Source organism: Chiloscyllium punctatum, chromosome 42 (genome assembly GCF_047496795.1).
Source record: "Chiloscyllium punctatum isolate Juve2018m chromosome 42, sChiPun1.3, whole genome shotgun sequence".
Taxonomy (NCBI): domain Eukaryota; kingdom Metazoa; phylum Chordata; class Chondrichthyes; order Orectolobiformes; family Hemiscylliidae; genus Chiloscyllium; species Chiloscyllium punctatum.
Genome location: NC_092780.1, coordinates 5,611,494 through 5,632,733, shown reverse-complemented (window position 1 = coordinate 5,632,733; position 21,240 = coordinate 5,611,494). Strand labels below are relative to the sequence as shown.

The window sequence follows — 21,240 nt, the reverse complement described above, 5'->3', positions numbered from 1 at the left end:
AATGAGGATGCACTGAAAGGTCTGTTTCCATGCTGTATGACTCATATCTGAAATTAATTTCATTGTACAAGATTCATAGAATCCTTGCAGTGTGGAAGCTCCCCATTTGGCCTATCAAATTCACATACACCCACCCCATCTATGCAATCCTGCAATCCATGGTTAATCCACTTGACATGTAAATCCCTGGACGCTCTGGGCAATTTAGCATGACCAATCCACCCTAGTCTCCACATCCTTGGACTATGGCAGGAAAGCAGAGCATTCAGAGGAAACCCATGTAGACACTCGGAGAACTCCCCACAGACAGTCATCTAAGGCTGGAATTGAACCCAAGTCCCTAGTGCTATGAGGCAGCAGTGCTAACCACTAAGCCACCAAGTTAATAACAAAAGAAAATACAAAGTTCCCAAAAGTGGGGTAGAAGCAGGAACCCTCACAATCTTTGCAAATTATTTAGACGAATACTTGCAGTGTCACTTGGGAATGGGTCAAGTGCTGGAAACTGAGACTACATAGTAGTCTGCTGGTACATGGGTGACCAGTACAGACATGATGGGCTGAAGGGCCACTTTACACTCTATGCTGATGATGTCCTTCTCTGATTAAAATTTCAGCATTTATTCGGAGGCAGTAACCAACAGCACCTTCTCAGCCGGAAAGCGCTCTATGAAACGGCGGATACAGTATTTGCTTTTGTGTTGAATTTGGTCAACTTAACGCTGGGGGCCAGAGCGCCTTTAAGAGCCTGGCCTAACCGCGCCTTTAAAATGACGCCGAGCTCTGTGACAGCCAATAGCAGGCGGTGTTAGTGTGATGCTCCAGTTTGAAATGGCCGAGAGGGAAGGAGGTGAAACGTTGGTGGATAAGGCGAGAGAGTAAGTACGGTCCGGTCCGGTCCGCCGGAGCCTCCTCCCCGGGGAGAGGGACACAGCCCGCGGCAGCTCCCGCTCGGATACATCTCCCTGTTACTGTATCCACTTTGTATCCACATTGTATCCGTGTGGGAGCTCACGCGCGTCCCTCGGCAGCTTCCGGTTCGAGTCAGGGTTCCCCTCCCCGCCCCGTCCTGCTGTCGTTCCGTAAACTGTTCCTTCCATGTCAGGAGCATGTCCTTTGCAATTTTGATTTGTTTTGATTTATTTATTTACTTTATTGTTTCTAAGTACAGTGAAAAGCTTTGTTTGCGAGCAGTGCAGGCAGACCATAGTAAGCAAGGGCATACAGATCTTCGAGTGAAGAAAAAAACTGAGAGGCATATAGGTTACACAACAGGATGTGTGCTAGACAAGATGAAGATAATCACGATCAGCATAATTTGAAGTTGGAGAGACCATTCATCAGTCTATTAAGGACTGGGAAGAAGCTGTGCTTGAACCTGTTGGTGCCTGTTCAAACTTCTGTATCTGCTGCCTGACGGAAGAGGTTGTAGGAAAGCATAACTGGGATGCAATGGGTCTTTGATGATGTTGATAGCCTTTCCACAACACCAAGATGTGTAAATGGAGTCCATGGATGGAAGGCTGGCTGCTGTGATGGTCTGGGCTGTGCATACAAGCTTCTATTTTGGCAATTTCTTATGTTTGAAAGGAAAATAAAATAACCATTGTAGATTCTTTGCCCATTTCAAAGCTGTCTTTTGGCATTGTTTCCCTGTGAACAGAAATCAACGTTAAGTCTTTCAGGGAATACTTAAATTTGAGTTGGAGTAGGGCAATTGGCCCTTCCAGCCAACTTTGCCATTCAATATGATCATGGCTGGTCATCTTACTCAGTGTCCTGTTCTTGATTTCTTTCCCCCATACTCTTTGATCCCTTTAGCCCTAAGAACTATATCTAATTCCTGCTTGATAGCATTAAATGTGTTAGCCTAAACCACTTCCAGTGGCAGCAAATTCCACAGGCTCACCACTCTCTGGGTGAAGAAATTTACCCTCATCTCAGTACCTGTATCTCTTTTCAACTCAGTCTGTGTATACTTCAACTGGTGCTGGACTCCCCAGTCATCAGGAAAGTTGTTCCTGTGTTTAAGCTGTCTAATGTGGTAGATTTCAAAAGAGCAAAGTGCTGGTTAATTTTGAATTATATTTTGTTCTAATGATTCAGATAATTAAGCTGAAATGAATGTTCTGGGTTGGAAATGCACATTGATAGAGCTCTATTCATTTTCATCTAGATCAGGAAATTTGTTCTGATCTGGATTGAATTTGCCAGAGCATGTTGTAATTGGCTTGTCAGCATGTTTCCACTTCTGGGACCGTTTAGAAGTTATTTGAAAAAAAAGTGTTGAGCTCAACTGAGTTGTGCTCTTGGTAGATAAGATCATAGAATCCCTACAGTGTGGAATCAGGCCATTTGGTTCAACAGGTCCACACTGAACCTCTGAAGAATAACCCACCCAGACCCATTCCCCTACCCTATGACTCTACATTTACCCCTGATTGTGGGAGGAAACCTGGAACACCCTCCCTAACTGCACTGTAAACACATCTTCACAACTGACTGCAACTTTTCAAGAGCAATTGGGGATGGGCAATAAATACTAATTCAGTTAGCAACAACAAGCATTGATGAATGAATAAAGAGAAAATTTATCTTTCAAAGCATTTACCCACAGAAGCTCTGTCAAAAGACAGTTGTAAAATACTCATAATGCAGGTCAGGCAGCATCTGTGGAAAGAAAAGTGTTAACTTTTCTGGTCCAGTCATCTTTGTTCAGGACTGATTGTAGCTCGAAAAAGTTTGGCATATATGCTGAAGATGCAGTGGGGAGGAGTAACTGATAGCTGGAGATGGAACCCTGAAAGAGAGAGAAACATTTGGTGGTTGCGAGATGAATATTAACCTGGACAATCTTGCTGCTGTTCAGAATAATGGTGTGAGATCCTTTGCATCCACTGAGCTTGAGAGCCTGAATTAAATGTTTTATCTGAAAGATGGCCCCTTCAATGGTGCAATACTTTTCATAGCGCTATGCAGTCTCGGCCTCAATCTGTGCGCAAGCCTCTAGAATAGAGCTTAAAGACATAACCTTTTGACTTAGGCACTTGTGCTATTAACTGAGACGTAGTCTTTGTTACATTTAAGATATGGCCCTGTCTGCTTCACGGGGGTGTTTATCAGATTGACAAATTACTGAGGGAAATAAATGAAGTTTGAGACATTTTAAAAGCGAATTGAAATTAATATTAAGAGGTGTGGGCATGGAAGTAGAGGATGACAGAGCTGCTTCCCAAGTGAATCACTGTTGACTATTGTGCTCATTTATAGCAGCCAATCTGACAGCGTCAGTCACAATTGGCTGGTAAGGTACCAGGAGGACCAGTTCCAATACCGAATAACCCAGATGGCCTCCTCCTTCAAAGACCGCAATTTCCCCCCCAGACATGATCGACTATGCTCTCCACTGCATCTCCTCCACTTCCCGCTCCTCTGCCCTTGAGCCCCGCCCCTCCAATCGCCACCAGGACAGAACCCCCTGATCCTCACCTACCACCCCACCAACCTCCATGTCCAGCGTATCATCTGCCGTCATTTCCGCCACCTCCAAACGGACCCCACCACCAGGGATATATTTTCCTCCCCTCCCCTATCAGCGTTCCGAAAAGACCACTCCCTCCATGACTCCCTCGTCAGGTCCACACCCCCCACCAACCCAACCTCCACTCCCGGCACCTTCCCCTGCAACCGCAAGAAATGCAACACTTGCGCCCATACCTCCCCCCTTACTTCCCTCCCAGGCCCCAAGAGGTCCTTCCATATCCGCCACAAATTCACCTGCACCTCCACACACATCATTTACTGCACCCAATGTGGCCTCCTCTATATTGGGGAGGCAGGCCACCTACTTGCGGAACGTTTCAGAGAACACCTCTGGGACACCCGGACCAACCAACCCAACCACCCTGTGGCTCAACACTTCAACTCCCCCTCCCACTCCACCAAGTACATACAGGTCCTTGGACTCTTCCATCGCCAGACAATAGCAACACGACGGCTGGAGGAAGAGCGCCTCATCTTCTGCCTAACAACCCACCAACCACGAGGGATGAACTCCGATTTCTCCAGTTTCCTCATTTCCCCTCCCCCCACCTTGTCTCAGTCCCAACCCTCGAACTCAGCATCACCTTCCTAACCTGCAATCTTCTTCCTGACCTCTCCACCCCACCCCCACTCCGGCCTATCACCCTCACCTTAACCTTCTTCCACCTATCGCATTTCCAACATCCCTCCCCCAAGTCCCTCCTCCCTACCTTTTATCTTAGCTTGCTTGGCACACTCTCCTCATTCCTGAAGAAGGGCTCTTGCCCGAAACGTCGATTCTCCTGTTCCTTGGATGCTGCCTGACCTGCTGCGCTTTTCCAGCAACACATTTTCAGCTCTGATCTCCAGCATCTGCAGTCCTCACTTTCTCCATTGCTTTATCTCCTGGTTCGTATTTATGGGGAATGTCTTGTAAAGGAGGTCTGTCTAAAGTATGACTTTTTATGGTCTCTGACCAGCCACTATGGGGAAAATGACTTAACTTTTTCTTCCATTGTAGTCTCCTTAAGGAAGCAGAGGCTGTGAAAAGAATCCATGCAGATAATGAATCTTTATCAGAGGAAGGTGCTGCAGTCGTACAGCATGCGATTGTGAGTTGCAAATTAATTTGTCTTTTATTTGCATTTATGTGAATGCTAAGTCCAAGGGTCAGGTTGAAGGGAGAGTAGAAAATAAGACTAGCGTCAAAAGACAAGTCACGTAAGAAGGTATCAGGAAAGATGACAAAACTTGGGCAGAGACAGAGGCCTTCTAGCAAGAAGGAGGGTTTATTAAGGGAGTTCCAGAGCATAGGGGCAAATCAGCTAAAGTGGGGTCGAGAGTGCTGATATTCCAGGATGGTCCACCAAGAAGAATTAAAAAGTGCAGTTATTCCAGAGGTTTTTTGGGCTTCGAGGCGATTACAGAGAGAGCAAGTGTCACATTGAGGAAATGGAAAATGAAGATAAGAATTTTAATCTTGACGTTGTTCAACCAGGTGTCAGTGTTGTTCAGCAAGCACAATGGTTTTGGGGTGAATAGGGACTGGTGCACACAAGGGCATGACAGCGGAGATTTGGATCACCTCTGCTTTATAGAAGGTCGAATGTGAGAAACTAGTCAGCAATACATTGAAATAGTCTATTCTAGAGGTAACAACGACATAGATGAGGGTCAAGATCCTTGGCAGTATTTGAAGAACATTGAGTTTATCCAAACTCTGGGACAGCATTTGTCTCTAACCAGTGCCAGCAGAATTGTTCATTGATTGACTCTTCATGTCATTGTAGTTTTCGAAAGCTCGCCATGTAAAAATGACTGATATTTATCCACTTGCAGCCATTTATTGCAGTTGTTTATTATATTTGAAGCATTTTGAGATCTTTGTCTGTAGGCAAATCATTAGAGATAAAGCTACTCTACTGACTGAGGTTCTTCATGCTGCGTTACACTTTATAATTTGATAGAGATTGTATTTACAATACAGGGACCTTTTTTTACTGTTTCAGGGTTTCCGGAGGAACCAGAAGATGATGTTTCGTCAGCTGAAAACTTGTGCTTTGTTCTTGGACATGGTGAAAAATAATGATGCCAAGGAAATTAAAGAAAGGACCCAGCAGCAAGACATCCGTGAGTCACCATGATTGGGAATAGCCAGAGAAAGGCTATCCAGTTAAAATGTAGTGATGCCACATTCTGGGTCTGAAATGTAGTTCTACTGGAGATTTTGTGGGGGCCCCCATTATCTGAACGTTCACTGCTTGAGGGGAAAAGTTGTATGTGAGCTTGGCATAGACTTATGGCCAAAAAAGCAAATTTTTTCCCTAACTTAAGTAAAATTCTCTTCTTTATATTCACATCTCTCCATGATCTTGCTGCTCTCTAGTTCTATAACCTCCAGGTCTACAACTTCAAAGATCCCTGGCTCCTCCAGTTCTTGCTGCTTGCAATTCTCCCAGTTTTCATCATGTTGCCTTCAACCTCAGTTTCCCCCTTTACGACAGCCTTTCACCAGGTTTTTTGTCACCTATCCTAATGCTACCTCATTTTCCAAGTCAGGTTTATTTTGCTAATGGCGTTCCTGTAAAGTACTTTGGGATGTTTAGGATGAAGGTGTTGTATAATTGCAAATTATTGTTGCTTTATAAGTAATGCTTAATAGGTTGGTAACAGCTGGGCCAGCCAATGTGCAGCCATGCGTCTTTGTTCACTGACCAGCAGTAGGGTGTACTGCTCTTCGGTCAGTAGGAAATTCTCTTTCCTGCTCCCAGTACAGCGTTCTGCTCACTTTCATCTCCAGCAACTCCTATATCACTGACACCAGGTACAACTTGGCAGTTCACCACACTGACTACCTGTATTTTGAACTTTACTGAGGCTGTGGCATATCACTGGGTTAGTCAGCTAGAACCCCAGATTCATGTTCTCGGCACCTGAGTTTGAATCCCACCATGATGTGGTGAAATTTAAATGCAGTAAAAATCTGGAATGTAAACACTTTTTTTCATCAGCCTGTTCAGATGTTGTATGACACATGTCTGGAGCAGGTGAGTCTTGAAGCCTGGCCTTCCTACTCAGAGATAGTGTCCCTATCGTTTTTGCATGAGAGCCTGAAAATCTGAAATATAAAGCTGTCCTAACAATCAGCAATTAGGGGTGCTATGTTATGCCATCATCCCATGAAAATAACAAAAAAAAATTGCTTGAGTCAGTCTCTCGGTAGTTTTCTTAATATATGCTTTTATTGAATTTGCTTATTCACAGAGTGAGCCTTTGTGAATTTCTTTGGGAGGTTGGTGAAGATAGTTTAAGATTCTGCTTCATTTTTTAACAACTCTTAGTGAAATGTAATTTTGTATTTTGGTTGCTTTAGGCTTTTTATGTCAGCAAAATAACCCAAAGCAGTTGGAGGGAAAATGGACACTGAGTGAGACGTAGGAAGATTTTAAAAAAGGCATGGTCAAAAAGTCAATTTTAAAGTAATCCATGAAACTGAAAGATCCTGGACAATACTGGACGGCTATTCTATGTTCCAGCTGAGAACTTCACGTTCATTGTTGTCACAGCGATGGCGGGTCAGCACAGAGTGAGAAATTAGTGGTTGTAGCTCAGTGCTGCTCTGGGTCTGAGGGAGAAAGCAAAGATGGGATGGATGAGCACAAACAAGTTCTTAAGTCCCAAGTTCTTGGGATCAGTGAAAGAGTGTACGGGCAGGCCCTCAGTATGTAGTTGGAAGCAAATGGTGGAGGTTAGAGTTACATTGATGGAAATCATTGGTAAAATAGAGCCTGCTGTGACCAGAACGTAGCAATACCTGTAAAATGGAAAGGGATGTGGCCAATGTTAGAGATGATAGGATAAAAACTGAGGATGAAAAGCTCAGATTGACCATTTTTAAATTTTTACCCTTGTGTTCAAATCCCTCCATGGTCTTGCCTGCACGTCCTTCAGTCTGCCCCTCCTACAGTTTTAGAACCCTCGCATTTCAGCATTTTTCTGGCTCTAAACATGCTGATTTTCGTGGTCACAGCTATCTAATACAGGTAGTCAATCATTTGTAAGCAATTCTCACATAGGTTACTGAGTTTGTTATGAAGTAAAGCTTAGATATAATAAACTTGTAAATAAGATAAAGTGGGGCAACGTGTGAGCTGTGACATTGAGAAAGCTTTAAAGATTCCGAAGCCATTCTGTAGAACGGGGGAGCAGTGGTGGTGGATTTGAAGTGGGGAGGTGTGTAACCTTTACGCTGTGCAATCTCTGGTGGCAATGGTCTTCATTCTTCCCATGGGCAATGTAGGGAACTCCTGCTCCCTCTCGCTCTCCCATTGATATATCTTATTTTGGGGCCTGGCAATCACTGCTGGTTTAATCACCTCTCCAAACCCTCTCAGCCAATGACCATGGGCAGCTAGTCAAGATGCCAGGATAACTGTTGCCCCCTTGCCCTCCCTCATCCAAGGGTTAGTTCACCATTCTTTGTGAGAACAAATTTGTTTTATTTCCCCGAACAATGCATTGATCAAAGGGTACATATGGCACTAATTCAATGGCGCACCATGACCCCAGTAATTCTTGACACCTTTCCATTTGCCTTCATGTTGTAGAAGTTTGGAAAGTTAGCTACTGCTGTAATAACTATTAAATGATATCTCATGCTATACAGTAAATACGAAGAAAATTCGGTTTTAAAGGGACCCCAATTTCCAACAGACTCTTGAGGTCTCCTGGTTTCCTTTGGCCCTTTGTTGTGGGTTGTGACTTCGGCTGTCTGGGCCCTAAACTCTGGAATTGCCTCCTTGAACCTCTCTGTCTCTCACTCTTCTTGTGAGATGCTGCTTAAAACCAATCTCTTTGACCAAGCTGTTAATCACCTTATCTAAGATCTTTTGTAATAATGCTGCTGTAAGGTTCCCTGGGGCGGCATTTTACTGCCTGAAGTTGAATGAGAGGCTGTGCAAGTTATCAGAAGAATGTTGATCTGTTGAATTGGCATGATATTTGGGATAGTGGGTAAGTGGAAGTTGAAATATTTATGTTTGAGAGTTTGTTTCTTTAAACAGAGAAGAAACTGAATGAAATGAGGCAAAAGTGGAAGAGCTTGAAAGCAGAATGTCGAGTGCAGGATGAAGAGCTGCAAAACATCTCGACCATCTTGTGGAAATTCCAGGCGCTAGAGGAAAAGCAGCAAGCTCTGAGGGAAGCCATGAAGTTGTATGAAGCAAAGGTAATAAGAGATTGTTTTACAGGAACAGATCTAGGGGTTTTTAATGTTGGCTGTGGGTAGTTGATGAGTCAGGAGGTCAGTCCAGAGAGTCGAGCACTGAATCTAGGCTGACATGCCCAGGACCTGGATCTCACTGATGACAGTGCTGCACCACCGGACCTAGTTCAAGTTAAATTTCAAAATGAAGCCCTTTTAGCCCTTGTAGGTTGACATAACTAACCCAATGGAGCTATTTTATAGAAAATAAGGGAGTTTTCCCTGGTGTCTCCATCAATATTAATCACTCGAGCAATATCACTTTTCAAAAAAGAAGAGTTCCGATCATGCAATTTCTGGGATCTTGCTGGGTGCGAAGTGACTGTCCCATTTTTCCACTTTGCGACTGTGACTGCATTTCAAAATTACTTCATTGGCTGTAAAATAGTTTGAAACATCCTGTGGTCATGGAGTGATGGTGTCAGGATAGCTGTCCTAAACACATCGCTACAACTGTAACAACTTGTGTCGTTCCAAAAGATTGTCTTGGAAATTGTGCTGACTATCCTGCCCCATCTCCAATTTACCATGTGGCACCTCGATACTCACTTTGCAGAAATATATCAATGTTAGGAGCTACCCTCATTTGTTGAGATTCTCGATGAATATCTTTTAAAGTAGTCAATTCACAGGAGCATGATCAGACGTAATTTGACATTGAGCTGCACAAGGAGAAATTTGGTTGGGTGGCTGAAGAGCTTTAGGAAGTTAGTTCTGGAGTTTCAAGGCAGTGTAGGTCAGCCAATGCCAGAGTGACCTTCCTTTGGGAAGGTGTCTGGCTGTCTGTTTCCAGTTTGAAATCAGATTCCCAGAACCACAAGCTCACATCCCAGTCATGTGACTGGTTCCTGATGGAAAGGTTCTGCAGACATGGTCATTGTGTTTAAACTGAGCAGAAGTGTGCCATTCACCATGTCAGTACCCAAGAATTGGTTTCAGCAAGTTTTGAATCGACCTACTAGTCAAGCAGTTGGCCGATGCTGAAAAGTAACTGGGACCTCACGGAAGAGGCAGTCAGTGTCTCATGCAGTAGTCAGAGTTGGAATTGGATTTTCGTCTGTGTTTTCTGTAATAGAAACACTGACCTGCTACAGCATGAAGATTTGAAAGCATCCTGCCAATGCTCGGAGGTAAGAAAACCAAGTTATAAATCTGAGTCTTTATGTGAGTGAACTGTAAGGTGACCCTGATTGACTTCTTCAGAAAGTCAGCTAAGAAACAATCATCTATGCCTGTGAAATAATGCATCATGAAAACCTCTTAAATAGTCTGGCCAGTTCTGTTGGTTTTTTTTTATTAATCCGGTCACTGCGTTTGTCTGTCTTTTAAGACCATAAGACATAGGAGTGGAAGTAAGGCCATTCGGCCCATTGAGTCCACTCCGCCATTCAATCATGGCTGATGCGCATTTCAGCTCCACTTACCAGCATTCTCCCCGTAGCCCTTAATTCCTCTAAACAAGAAGAACCTATCAATCTCGGCCTTGAAGACATTTAGCATCCCGGCTTCCACTGCACTCCGTGGCAATGAATTCCACAGGCCCACCACTCTCTGGCTGAAGAAATGTCTCCGCATTTCTGTTCTGAAATGACCCCCTCTAATTCTAAGGCTGTGTCCACGGGTCCTAGTCTCCTCGCCTAACAGAAACAATTTCCTAGCATCCACCTTTTCAAAGCCATGTATTATTTTGTACGTCTCTATTAGATCTCCCCTTAATCTTCTAAACTCCAACGAATACAATCCCAGTATCCTCAGCCGTTCCTCATATGCTAGACCTGTCATTCCAGGGATCATCTGTATGAATCTCCGCTGGACACGTTCCAGTGCCAGTATGTCCTTCCTGAGGTGTGGGGACCAAAACTGGACACAGTACTCCAAATGGGGCCTAACCAGAGCTTTATAAAGTCTTAGTAGTACATCTCTGCTTTTATATTCCAACCCTCTTGAGATAAGAGACAACATTGCATTCGCTTTCTTAATCACAGACTCAACCTGCATGTTTACCTTTAGAGAATCCTCGACTAGCACTCCCAGATCCCTTTGTGCTTTGGCTTTATTAATTTTCTCACCATTTAGAAAGTAGTCCATGCTTTTATTCTTTTTGCCAAAGTGCAAGACCTCGCACTTGCTCACGTTAAATTCCACCAGCCATTTCCTGGACCACTCTCCCAACCTGTCTAGATCCTTCTGTAGCCTCCCCACTTCCTCAGTACTACCTGCCTGTCCACCTAACTTCGTATCATCGGCAAACTTCGCTAGAATGCCCCCGGTTCCCTCATCCAAATCATTAATATATAATGCGAACAGCTGTGGCCCCAGCACCGAACCCTGCGGGACACCGCTCGTCACCGGCTGCCATTCTGAAAAAGAACCTTTTATCCCAACTCTCTGCCTTCTGTTAGACAGCCAATCCTCAATCCATCCCAGCAGCTCACCTCGAACACCATGGGCCCTCACCTTGCTCAGCAGCCTCCCGTGTGGCACCTTATCAAAGGCCTTTTGAAAGTCCAGATAGACCACATCCACTGGGTTTCCCTGGTCTAACCTACTTGTTACCTCTTCAAAAAATTCCAACAGGTTTGTCAGGCATGACCTCCCTTTACTAAATCCATGTTGACTTGTTCTAATCAGACTCTGCTCTTCCAAGAATTTAGAAACCTCATCCTTAATGATGGATTCTAGAATTTTACCAACAACCGAGGTTAAGCTGATTGGCCTATAATTTTCCATCTTTTGCCTTGATCCTTTCTTGAACAAGGGGGTTACAACAGCCATCTTCCAATCATCCGGGACCTTTCCTGACTCCAGTGACTCTTGAAAGATCTCAACCAATGCCTCTGCTATTTCCTCAGCAACCTCTCTCAGAACTCTAGGGTGTATCCCATCGGGGCCAGGAGATTTATCAATTTTAAGACTTTTTAACTTTTCTAGCACTATCTCTTTCGTAATGGCAACCATACTCAACTCAGCCCTGTGACACCCTTTAATTTTTGGGATATTACTCATGTCTTCCACTGTGAAAACTGACGCAAAGTACTTGTTAAGTTCTCCTGCTATTTCCTTATCTCCCATCACTAGGCTCCCTGCATCAGTTTGAAGTGACCCAATGTCTACTTTTGCCTGTCGTTTGTTTCTTATGTACTGAAAGAAACTTTTACTATTATTTCTAATATTACTGGCTAGCCTACCTTCATATTTGATCCTCTCATTTCTTATTACACTCTTTGTTATCCTCTGTTTGCTTTTGTATCCTTCCCAATCTTCTGATTTCCCACTGTTCTTAGCCACTTTATAGGATCTCTCTTTTTCTTTAATACATTTCCTGACTTCCTTTGTCAGCCAAGGTTGTCTAATCCCTCCCCGGTTAATCTTTCTTTTCTTGGGAATGAACCTCTGTACAGTGTCCTCAATTATACCTACAAACTCCTGCCATTTTTGCTCTAGTGTCTTCCCGGTTAGCCTCTGCTTCCAGTCTATTTTAGTCAGTTCCTCTCTCATGCCTTCATAATTACCTTTATTCAACTGTAACACCATTACATCAGATTTTGCCTTCTGCCTTTCAAACTCCAGACTGAACTCTACCATATTATGGTCGCTACTTCCTAAGGGTTCCCTTACTTTAAGATCTTTTATAGAGTCTGGTTCATTGCAAAGCACTAGGTCCAGAATAGCCTGCTCTCTTGTGGGCTCCATGACAAGCTGTTCCAAAAAGCCATCCTGTAAGCATTCCATGAATTCCCTTTCTTTAGATCCACTAGCAACATTATTTACCCAGTCCACCTGCATATTGAAGTCACCCATGATCAATGTAACCTTGCCTTTCTGACATGCCTTCTCTATTTCCCGGTACATGTTGCGTCCCTGGTCCTGACCACTGTTAGGAGGTCTGTACACAACTCCAATTATGGTTTTTTTGCCTTTGTGGTTCCTCAATTCCACCCACACAGACTCCACATTATCCGACGCTATGTCATTCAATACCATAGATTTAATTTTGTTCTTAACTAACAAGGCAACCCCACCCCCTCTGCCCACCTCTCTGTCTTTTCGATAAGTTGAAAAACCATGGAGGTTTAACTGCCAGTCCTGACCCTCCTGTAACCAAGTCTCTGTGATGCCTACTACATCATAATCATTCACTATTATCTGTGCCATTAGTTCATCGGCTTTGTTATGAATGCTACGAGCATTCAGGTAAAGTGCCTTAATGCTAATGTGTGAATGGAGCATAAAGCGTAGACCACTTAGATTATTTTGTTGAATTTTTGTTCTGCTGAAGTTACTGTATTGTTAATAAATTGATAAATCTTGTTTAAACTACAGACCCAGTGTGGAGACTTGATTATTTGCAAAATCTGGCATTAAGTTTTCCAATCAGAAATCTACTTAGGAACTATTGAGGTCACTTTTAGGAGTTTTTGAGAGTTTTAACTTTACTGTGTTGTAAATGCAGAGGTAGAAACGCTGATTTGGTTCCACTTGTCTATCATGTGGTGTAACAATGTGCAATGCATTGTGTAATCTGAGCAGCTCAACAGAATTTTTAATTCATTGTTGTTATCCTTCCTGAAACAGAAGCAGCAGTTGGAAGAGGCTCTTCAACAGAGGAAATTGCAACTTCAGGAGGTATGTTTGTGGAAAATTAGTAGCAGTCTTAGATAATTTATAAGAGTTCCCTGGAAGGCATTTGGGTGATTAGGACACTCTGGTATTCTTTTCCTAAAATTACTTGGTGTCAGTGTAGAAATGATCAAATTTATTGAATTAAATTTGCTTTATGATGAGATTTGAACTCACAGCCTCTGGATTGTTAGTATGTTAACTGTAACCGCTAGGCATGTGCTCCAAGCCTTTGTCTCAGTCTCTGTCAGTTCTGCTGAGAGTTATTGGGAGTTATAACAAATTGAGAAGTCAGAATGGCGTTCGAGCCCCGGTGTTTGTAATTGGAACAAGTGACGTTGTTGCCAATCCTCAAACTCACCTTTTTTATTTTCTGTCCAGGAACGAAAACTCACTTTGGCAGAAGAGAAAATTAAAATTCAACAGGCAATCGAGGAGTGTTCTTCGTGCATAAGTAGGTGTCACACTTCAATCCAACAGGCAGAACAAACAATTCAACTCTTGGCTAAGGAAGGAGATTACAATGAGGGGTGAGAAACACTACATACATTATTCCAATGGTAGGGATTTTGCACAAAATTATGGCTGATACTCCAGTGCAGAACCAATTGAGTGCTGCACTGTTGGCAGTGCCGTCTTTCAGAAGAGATATTGAAATGAGGCAGTCTGCCTCGTCAGGTTTACATGAAAGATAGCATGATGGTATTTCAAAGAAGCGCAGGGGGTTTAACCCTGTTGCCAATAATTCTCCATCAATCACATGTTATTTAGTCATCATCGCATTGCTGTTTGTAAGAGCTTGCTGCATGCAAATTGACAGCTTTACTTCCTACAATACAGTAGAGGTCACATTACAAAAAGCGATGCCTGTGAACAGTGTTCTAGAAATTCAGGGTCTGAATTATTGATTGGTGCTGATATAATTGGTTATAGTGCAAGTACTAGTTCTGTGGGAGGTGTATCTCACTCAACAAGTGCAGATAGGTTTATAGAGAATCCCAGCAGTGAGGTGGTTTCTGACACTGATATGTTTCTGCAAAGTGGATTTTAATTGTCTGTGGGTTTCCGATAAGTTGGAGATAATGTTCAAGCACAATTTACAGAAGGTATTCTGATTCACAGCAAAAAAAACTCTTCAACTCAAAATATAACAAATAGGAATCGTCACTAAAACAATTAAAAGCAAGGTTACTTTTGCAACAAAATGCAGTAAAAGGACCTCAATTAAATAAATTATACCCATAACATCAATCTTAGTCACTTAAAGCAGTGGCGTCTCTAGGTGTGATTGGTAGGATAATTTCACTTTCTGATCATGATTGGTGATGTCACTGTATACATAGAAACACAGAGAGCAATAGTCGACCATTCAACCCTTTGAGACCTGCTCCTCCAAATGATCATGAATGATATTCTATTGTAACCCCACCTCTAACTGATTCTGGAAAAGGTTGAGTTACAGTTGGGTTGACAGTGAGTTACCATTGTTTCAGTGAGGTAAGATTAACAGTACAGAGTCAAGGAGGTTTCAACAGATCTCCATACTTGGAATTCATAATTCACTAAATCCAATTGAGATTGACAATTTCAGACCATTCGGCTGTAACTATTTCTCTCACAACTCATCCTGCTATGTTTTTGTCTTTAATTTTCAAGTGTGCACCCCTGTGATTTTCACACACTGTCACAGTTCTACGAGACTATCAGAAAGCAGTCTGGTATGAAAGTCCTTTCAGTCGCTGAAAACCAAATAATGCTGGAATTTGATCCTCAAGTGTTGATTCCAAAGACCCAACTCTCCCCTCTTGTGCTGACAGTAACCTGGACTATGGACAGGAGAGTTAAGCTGGAGGTGAGCAGATTATTCATTGCTTTGGCCTTTTCCTCCTTGTTTTGTTAAACTAGCTGTGTGTGTGCTGCTACCTTAAACTTCATTGAGGTCTTGGATAGGAATGAGGAAGGGAGAGGGGTGGGGGTGTCAGCTCCAGTTTACATTTCCAATCCTTCTGCTTCACTCAGCTCTGGTCTGGTGCTGTCATCATTTCTGAGCCCAACACTGAGGATGTGGGTTGACATCCTCCCTCGCCTCCTTTCATTTCCCTTCTGTCCCTCTCAAGCCCTCGATGTGAGTTAGGATTTGATTGCATTATGTGGCTCCAACAGATTCTGCAACCTGGAGGGGGCACTCCTTCCCTCCCTTCCCTCTAGTATAGCCAGTCTAGTATAGAGACAGGCCAGACAAATCTTTTTTCTGAGGGAGAGACTGCCTTGTACAAGAGGTGGTATTGCTTCTGACTCTTTGAAAGAACAACTTATTACCACCATTGCTACGGCAACTACGGATGGGCAACAAATGCTGGCCCAGCCAGCGGCACCCACATCCTGTAAATTAATAGAATAAAAGGTGTGTTTATTCCCAAATCCCGTTTGCTTGTAATCTCGTTCTCAAATACCTATGTAAATTAACTCCCTTTTAAAATAATTAATGAAGCTTCCAGCAACTTTTAAGTAAAATGATGTTGATCCCAACCGCACGCTGGCAGAAAACCACACAATGATTTTAAATCTCGGATGCTTGGTTCCTAATCCATTCGTCAAACGAAGCATTTTTTCTCTATCAGTTAGAACAGTTCAGCGTAACGTGAATCAGGGTTAGAGCAGTGTCTCCCTCTCATTTTAATAAGAGGTTGGCTTGGACCATCTTGAGCTTTTCCCACAGTTGACCTGTGGTTTTAAATTTGAAAGGGTGTGGAAAACAATTTACCAGACATTGCTGGGTTTTGAAGGTTTGAGCTACAGGTAAACGCTGAATAGGCTGGGGCTATTTTCTGTGGAGTGTCAACGGTTGAGGGTGACCTTGTAGAGGTTTATAAAACTTTGAGGGGCATGAATAAGGGGAACAGCCAAGGTCCTTTCTCAGGGTAGGGAAATCCAAAATTACAGGGCATAGGTTTAGGGTGAGAGGGGAAAGATTCAAAAGGGACCTAAAGGGCAACCTTTTCATGCAGAGAGTGGTGTGTGTATGGAATGAACTGCCAGATGAAGTGGTGGAGTCTGGTATAATTACAACATTTAAAAAGCATCTGGATAGGTGCATGAATAGGAAGTGTTGAGGGATATGGGCCGGGTGCTAGCAAATGAGACGAGATTAATTTAGGATATCTGGTCAGCATGGACACGTTGGACTGAAGCGTCTATTTCCCGTGCTGTACAACTCTATGACTTCATCAGTAACTAACATATAGCTCTGCTAATCCATATGCAATTAGATTTTCCCTTAATAAGTGAGAATTTAATGCAATATCCTCAAATAAATGGTTGGCATCACAAGAAAAGAGTAGGCCATTCAGCCCATTGAACTTGCTGCACTATCCAATTAGACCAGGGCTCATTATTTACCGCTGCCATTTTTCTGCTCCACCGCCAGATCCCATGATGTCACTAGTCTCCAGAAAACAATAAAATTCCTGTCTTGAAGATACTCAATGATTGAACATCCACAACCCTCTGAGATAGAGAATTCCAAAGAATCACCCCTCCCTGAGTAAATATGTTCCTCCTCCTCTTGATCCCAGTTCTTAAATGGCTAAGCCCTTATCACGATATTGTGTCCCTTGGTTTTAGACTCAACCAGTCAGGGCACACATGCCCACATCTACACTTTATATTTTGAAGGTATCTCGTCATGAGTAAACCCAATAAACTTCCATTTATGATCAGGCAAATATAATGTAATTTTAATCTCTATAAGCAGCTCTTACCACCTCCTTTCTCACAGACTAACTGTGCCTTCCTGGACCTCTGTGAAATGGATACTGTCGACCTACCAAACCTTACAGCTGAAATCTGGAAACGTTACATGAGTCAAGCCGAACTTTGGGGTGAAATCCAGCAACTGCAGAACAGGTGAGTTCAGACTGTGTTCAAAAAAAAATCAATAGGTCATGAACTGATTAATGTTTGACAGAGCTGTTGGATTAGTCCACTCCAACTGCTGTTTTCCCCATAGCCATGGTGGTTTCTCCCTTTTTAATAGTTAATGTTGAATCCTCATCCTTCACCGTATAAGATCTGTCCACCTCCTAATTTCCATCTTTCCCCGCTCTATAGCCTGTGTCCCCGCTTTCTGTCTCTCTGTTAATTCCTCATTATTGTCCAAATGTTTGGTGAGGTTTATTTATTCTTTCTGTTTCATGGGAAGTCAGCGTTGGTGGTAAGGCCAGCAATTGTTTTCCGTCTATAACTGTCTTTAATTAAATGGCTTGCTGGACCATTTCCAACAATCAAGAGTCAGCCACATTGCGCTGGGTCTGGGAAATGCTTGAAAATATTCCATGGTTGACCTTCCTTCTGAAGAAAGACCATATTCTGAAATGTTAACTTTTTGGTTGCTGTTTCTACAGATTCTACCAGACCTGATGAAGAGTTCCAGCATTTTTTTTGCTTTTATTTCAGACTTCCAGTATCTGTAGAATTTTGCTTTCATAATTAAAATAGTGACACTTGATCCCAGTTTTAAGTTAGTGAACTTGCATTTGTAAAGTACCTTTCACAATCTCAATGTCCCATAGCATCCAAGGACTTGCTATTGAAATGTTGTTGCTGTTACAACATAGCAAGTAGTTTTCCCAGAACAACCTCCCATAAGCAGTGACGGTGATGAAGACCGGCGTATCTGATTCACTGATGTTGCTCGAGTTCGAGCAAGATACTGGGAGCTCCAGCAGTCTTAATGTACCATGGCAGGAACAAAAATATTTATTTCATTGTCTTTCCCATTAACTCTGTACTCAATGTATACTACCCCCTTCAACTTTCCAGCTATATACATGGCTATGGGAAAAGGTCTGAGGCTGGGGTTGGTGCTAATTGGATAGTTCTTTCAAAGGGTCAAAACGGGCATGATGGGTCGAATGGCCTCTTTCTGTTCTGCATGCTTCTAATCAGGGGCACTGAAGATTGCACTGAGACCCCCAAGTCCAGCATGAAACAGACAGTGGTTCTCCCAATTAAACCTTTGGAATGGAGTAATTCATTTTAACCTTTGCATTTTACTCATGAATTTGTGCCATACTTCTGTCCTAACCACTGAATTCCTACCAAAGGTTTCTGGCTTGTTTCTAGGTATGCCATCGATTGGCTGGAGGACGAACGAAAACTTAAGTTCTTGCAGTTGATTGCTGGCAGTTCTTCAAATATTGTTTGCACATTGTACGTCGAGCATGGTTACCCAGGCAACGGTGAAGTCAAGCTTAGCTCCATTCAAGAAAATAATAAACCTATTGATACAGTAATTAAGGTGAGGATGTACAAGCTAATTCAACTTTTGGTAAACATTAATGGTTTGCTTGTCGAACCAATATTCTCTCTCACTCGTACAGGAGCTAATCTCTTGAGAGAGTGGTGCTCTTCATTGCAGTGGCCTTAAGGAATGTTTGTTTTGTCTGTCTGAGGGGTGCGAGTCATATGATTAGAGGAGTTGGTGAAAGTAAGTGTTTCGTGAGTGTGTTTCACCCTCTATACACAGACAAGTCTGTTCCTACCTATAAATTTTCTAAGATTAATGAAGGTTATTATTTTATTTATGCTATGATGTAGGGTGTGTGTGATTTCATATTTTCAATGTAATTTATTTTGAATGGATGTTTGAATTTTGAATTGGTGACATATAGGTTTGTGTATGTCTGGGGAGTGTAATGACTAACTTCTCGGTATATTCTGTGGACATGGTGAATTCTTTAACAACATCTTGATGGCTTAGCTTTCAGAGCTGATGACTGTGTTTTACTTTAGGAGGGTTTATGATTGAATAAGGTAAACAATGATTTCTGTTAGAAAATTCTAGAATTTCTTTTTGAGATTAAGGGTAACACCCATTCCCATCATTTCCAGCTTTGGGGTAGTTCTGCAGAAGTCCTTAGATGAAGATCAATTGTAAAGCAGTACTTATGCTCAAGGAAGATGATTAAACTAGTTTACTTTAGAGGAAGGTGTTTAATTAGTTCCAGACCAGAAGTGTTTGGGTAGAATTATTTGAAGCTGACAGTGTTTAAATTCAGGTGTATGAAAGCTCCAGGAAAAATAAGGCTGTTGGATATTTCATACTGAGTTGGAATCACAGTTAACTTAAGCCCATTGAAGTGTTAGAAAAGGAGATTTTTCAATGGTGTAAGTGCTGTACAAGATGTGCTTTTGGGTATTATCAAAGGTGTTTTTCAAGGGATCTGTAAAGGAGTGTTCACATTAATGGGATTATATCTCTGCTGTGTTTTACAAATAAATAGTGTGGTCTATTCTATTTTATTTTCATTTCTTTTTCCTTTTTATTTTACTAAAATCAAACCTGCAGCATTGTGTGCTTTGTTTTGGGAGAAACCAATTTGTTAGAGAAAACAAAACAAAAATGATCTACTAGGCTGGATTTCGGTCTGGGATTCACTTGTCCAATAGTAATATCATCTGGGATCATAATACTAGTTATTCTGAATTGTATGATTGCTACAAGCTACATTGTGGTTTAAGGTACTTTTTAAATCTCCTGAATCCCTCTTCCTGAGGTGTAGGATTTTTATGGATAAATAATGAATGAACAAGTTTGTGCCACTGTCACCCCAAGGTTAGCGTTTGGATGATCCTTCCTGATCCAAACTTTAAAGGCTTTTCTAGACAAGTTCTCACAAGGAACCTAGAGACCGAAACTGAACATAAACTTGGAAATGTCGTTTGATAGCGTGGGTGTGGATTTCCTCAAACAGTCTAAAGATGTGCAGGTTAGGTGAATTGGCCATCCTAAATTGTCCATAGTGTTCAGGAATGTGTAGGCTAGGTGCCTTTGTCAGGGGAAATGCAGTGTAATAGGATAAGGGAATGGGTCAGTGTGGACTTGTTAGGCCAAATGGCCTATTTCCACACTCTGTAGGGATTCAATGATTCTATGAATTCTTTTGCTGGTACAACATTGAGTCAAAATGGACCAGGAAGGTCCCATGTTCTGTTCAGCCCTTGCTTCATATGTTAACTATTTGTGAGCCAGAGATTGGTGTGGGGTAACACTGAAATCCGTGTCTCTGAAGGAGAATGATGAAGACATTCCAGGGTTTTCTACCTTCCCAACTCTGCAACTGTGTAGACTGGACAACTGGATGGGATTGGTCTTGCTTCTTTAAACACCCTTTGCTGCTTAGTATCTGTGTCACAGACAGCAGCTGTAATTCTTAAGGACTCTCAGGACCAGAAACACAAGAGAGGTGGGTGAAGAAGCTGCAACACCCGTTTTTCCCCATGCAGAGCCAGAACATTTGTCAGCACCTCTGTAAGATTTTTATTTTCTCCCTGCTTTGATTTCCTGAGTTGACTTTGTTTATTTCTTCCCCAGCCTCCACAGGACAAGCCCTCGTTATCTAACTGGTTGGAATATCTTAACACCTTGGAGTGTTGGAAAGGTTAAAGTCTCTTTTTGTTCTTTATTTGAATGTTTATCTGGACTCTGTGAACTCTTGTTAGTTCTCTCTTGCTCTCATTTTCATTTGTTTCTAATAAATTTTTGTTTATGATTTGTAGTGAATTATTTATTGTTGTGCCCTAATTTTTTAAATTTATTCAAGGACCATTTGGTGTCATTGCCTATCCCCACTTGCTGTTGTGAAGGTGATTCCAAGATTTAATCTAATGATGACAAAGGAACAGCCAAGATATTTCCAAGTCAGGAATAGGCGACCTTGGTGAGCATGCAGTGCAGAATGCAAGTGTGTGCTTCCTGAAGATAGTAGTCTCAATCTGGCCTTTACCATCGCCCATAAGCTGGACCACAAGGCTGAGCATACTGAAGCTTGATG

General features: G+C 42.4%; 1 protein-coding gene across 1 annotated transcript; it reads left to right on the top strand.

Annotated features, from left to right (window-relative positions):
• Positions 1-775: 775 nt before the first annotated feature.
• On the top strand, positions 776-20,958 carry LOC140465685 (uncharacterized). The gene is made up of 10 exons (XM_072561293.1): positions 776-878; positions 4,544-4,634; positions 5,532-5,652; positions 8,586-8,749; positions 13,361-13,411; positions 13,787-13,935; positions 15,062-15,257; positions 17,184-17,311; positions 18,530-18,704; positions 20,781-20,958. The coding sequence occupies exons 1-10, from the start codon at positions 817-819 to the stop codon at positions 20,850-20,852; spliced, it is 1,209 nt and encodes a 402-aa protein (XP_072417394.1). The 5' UTR covers positions 776-816; the 3' UTR covers positions 20,853-20,958.
• The last annotated feature ends 282 nt before the right edge of the window (positions 20,959-21,240 follow it).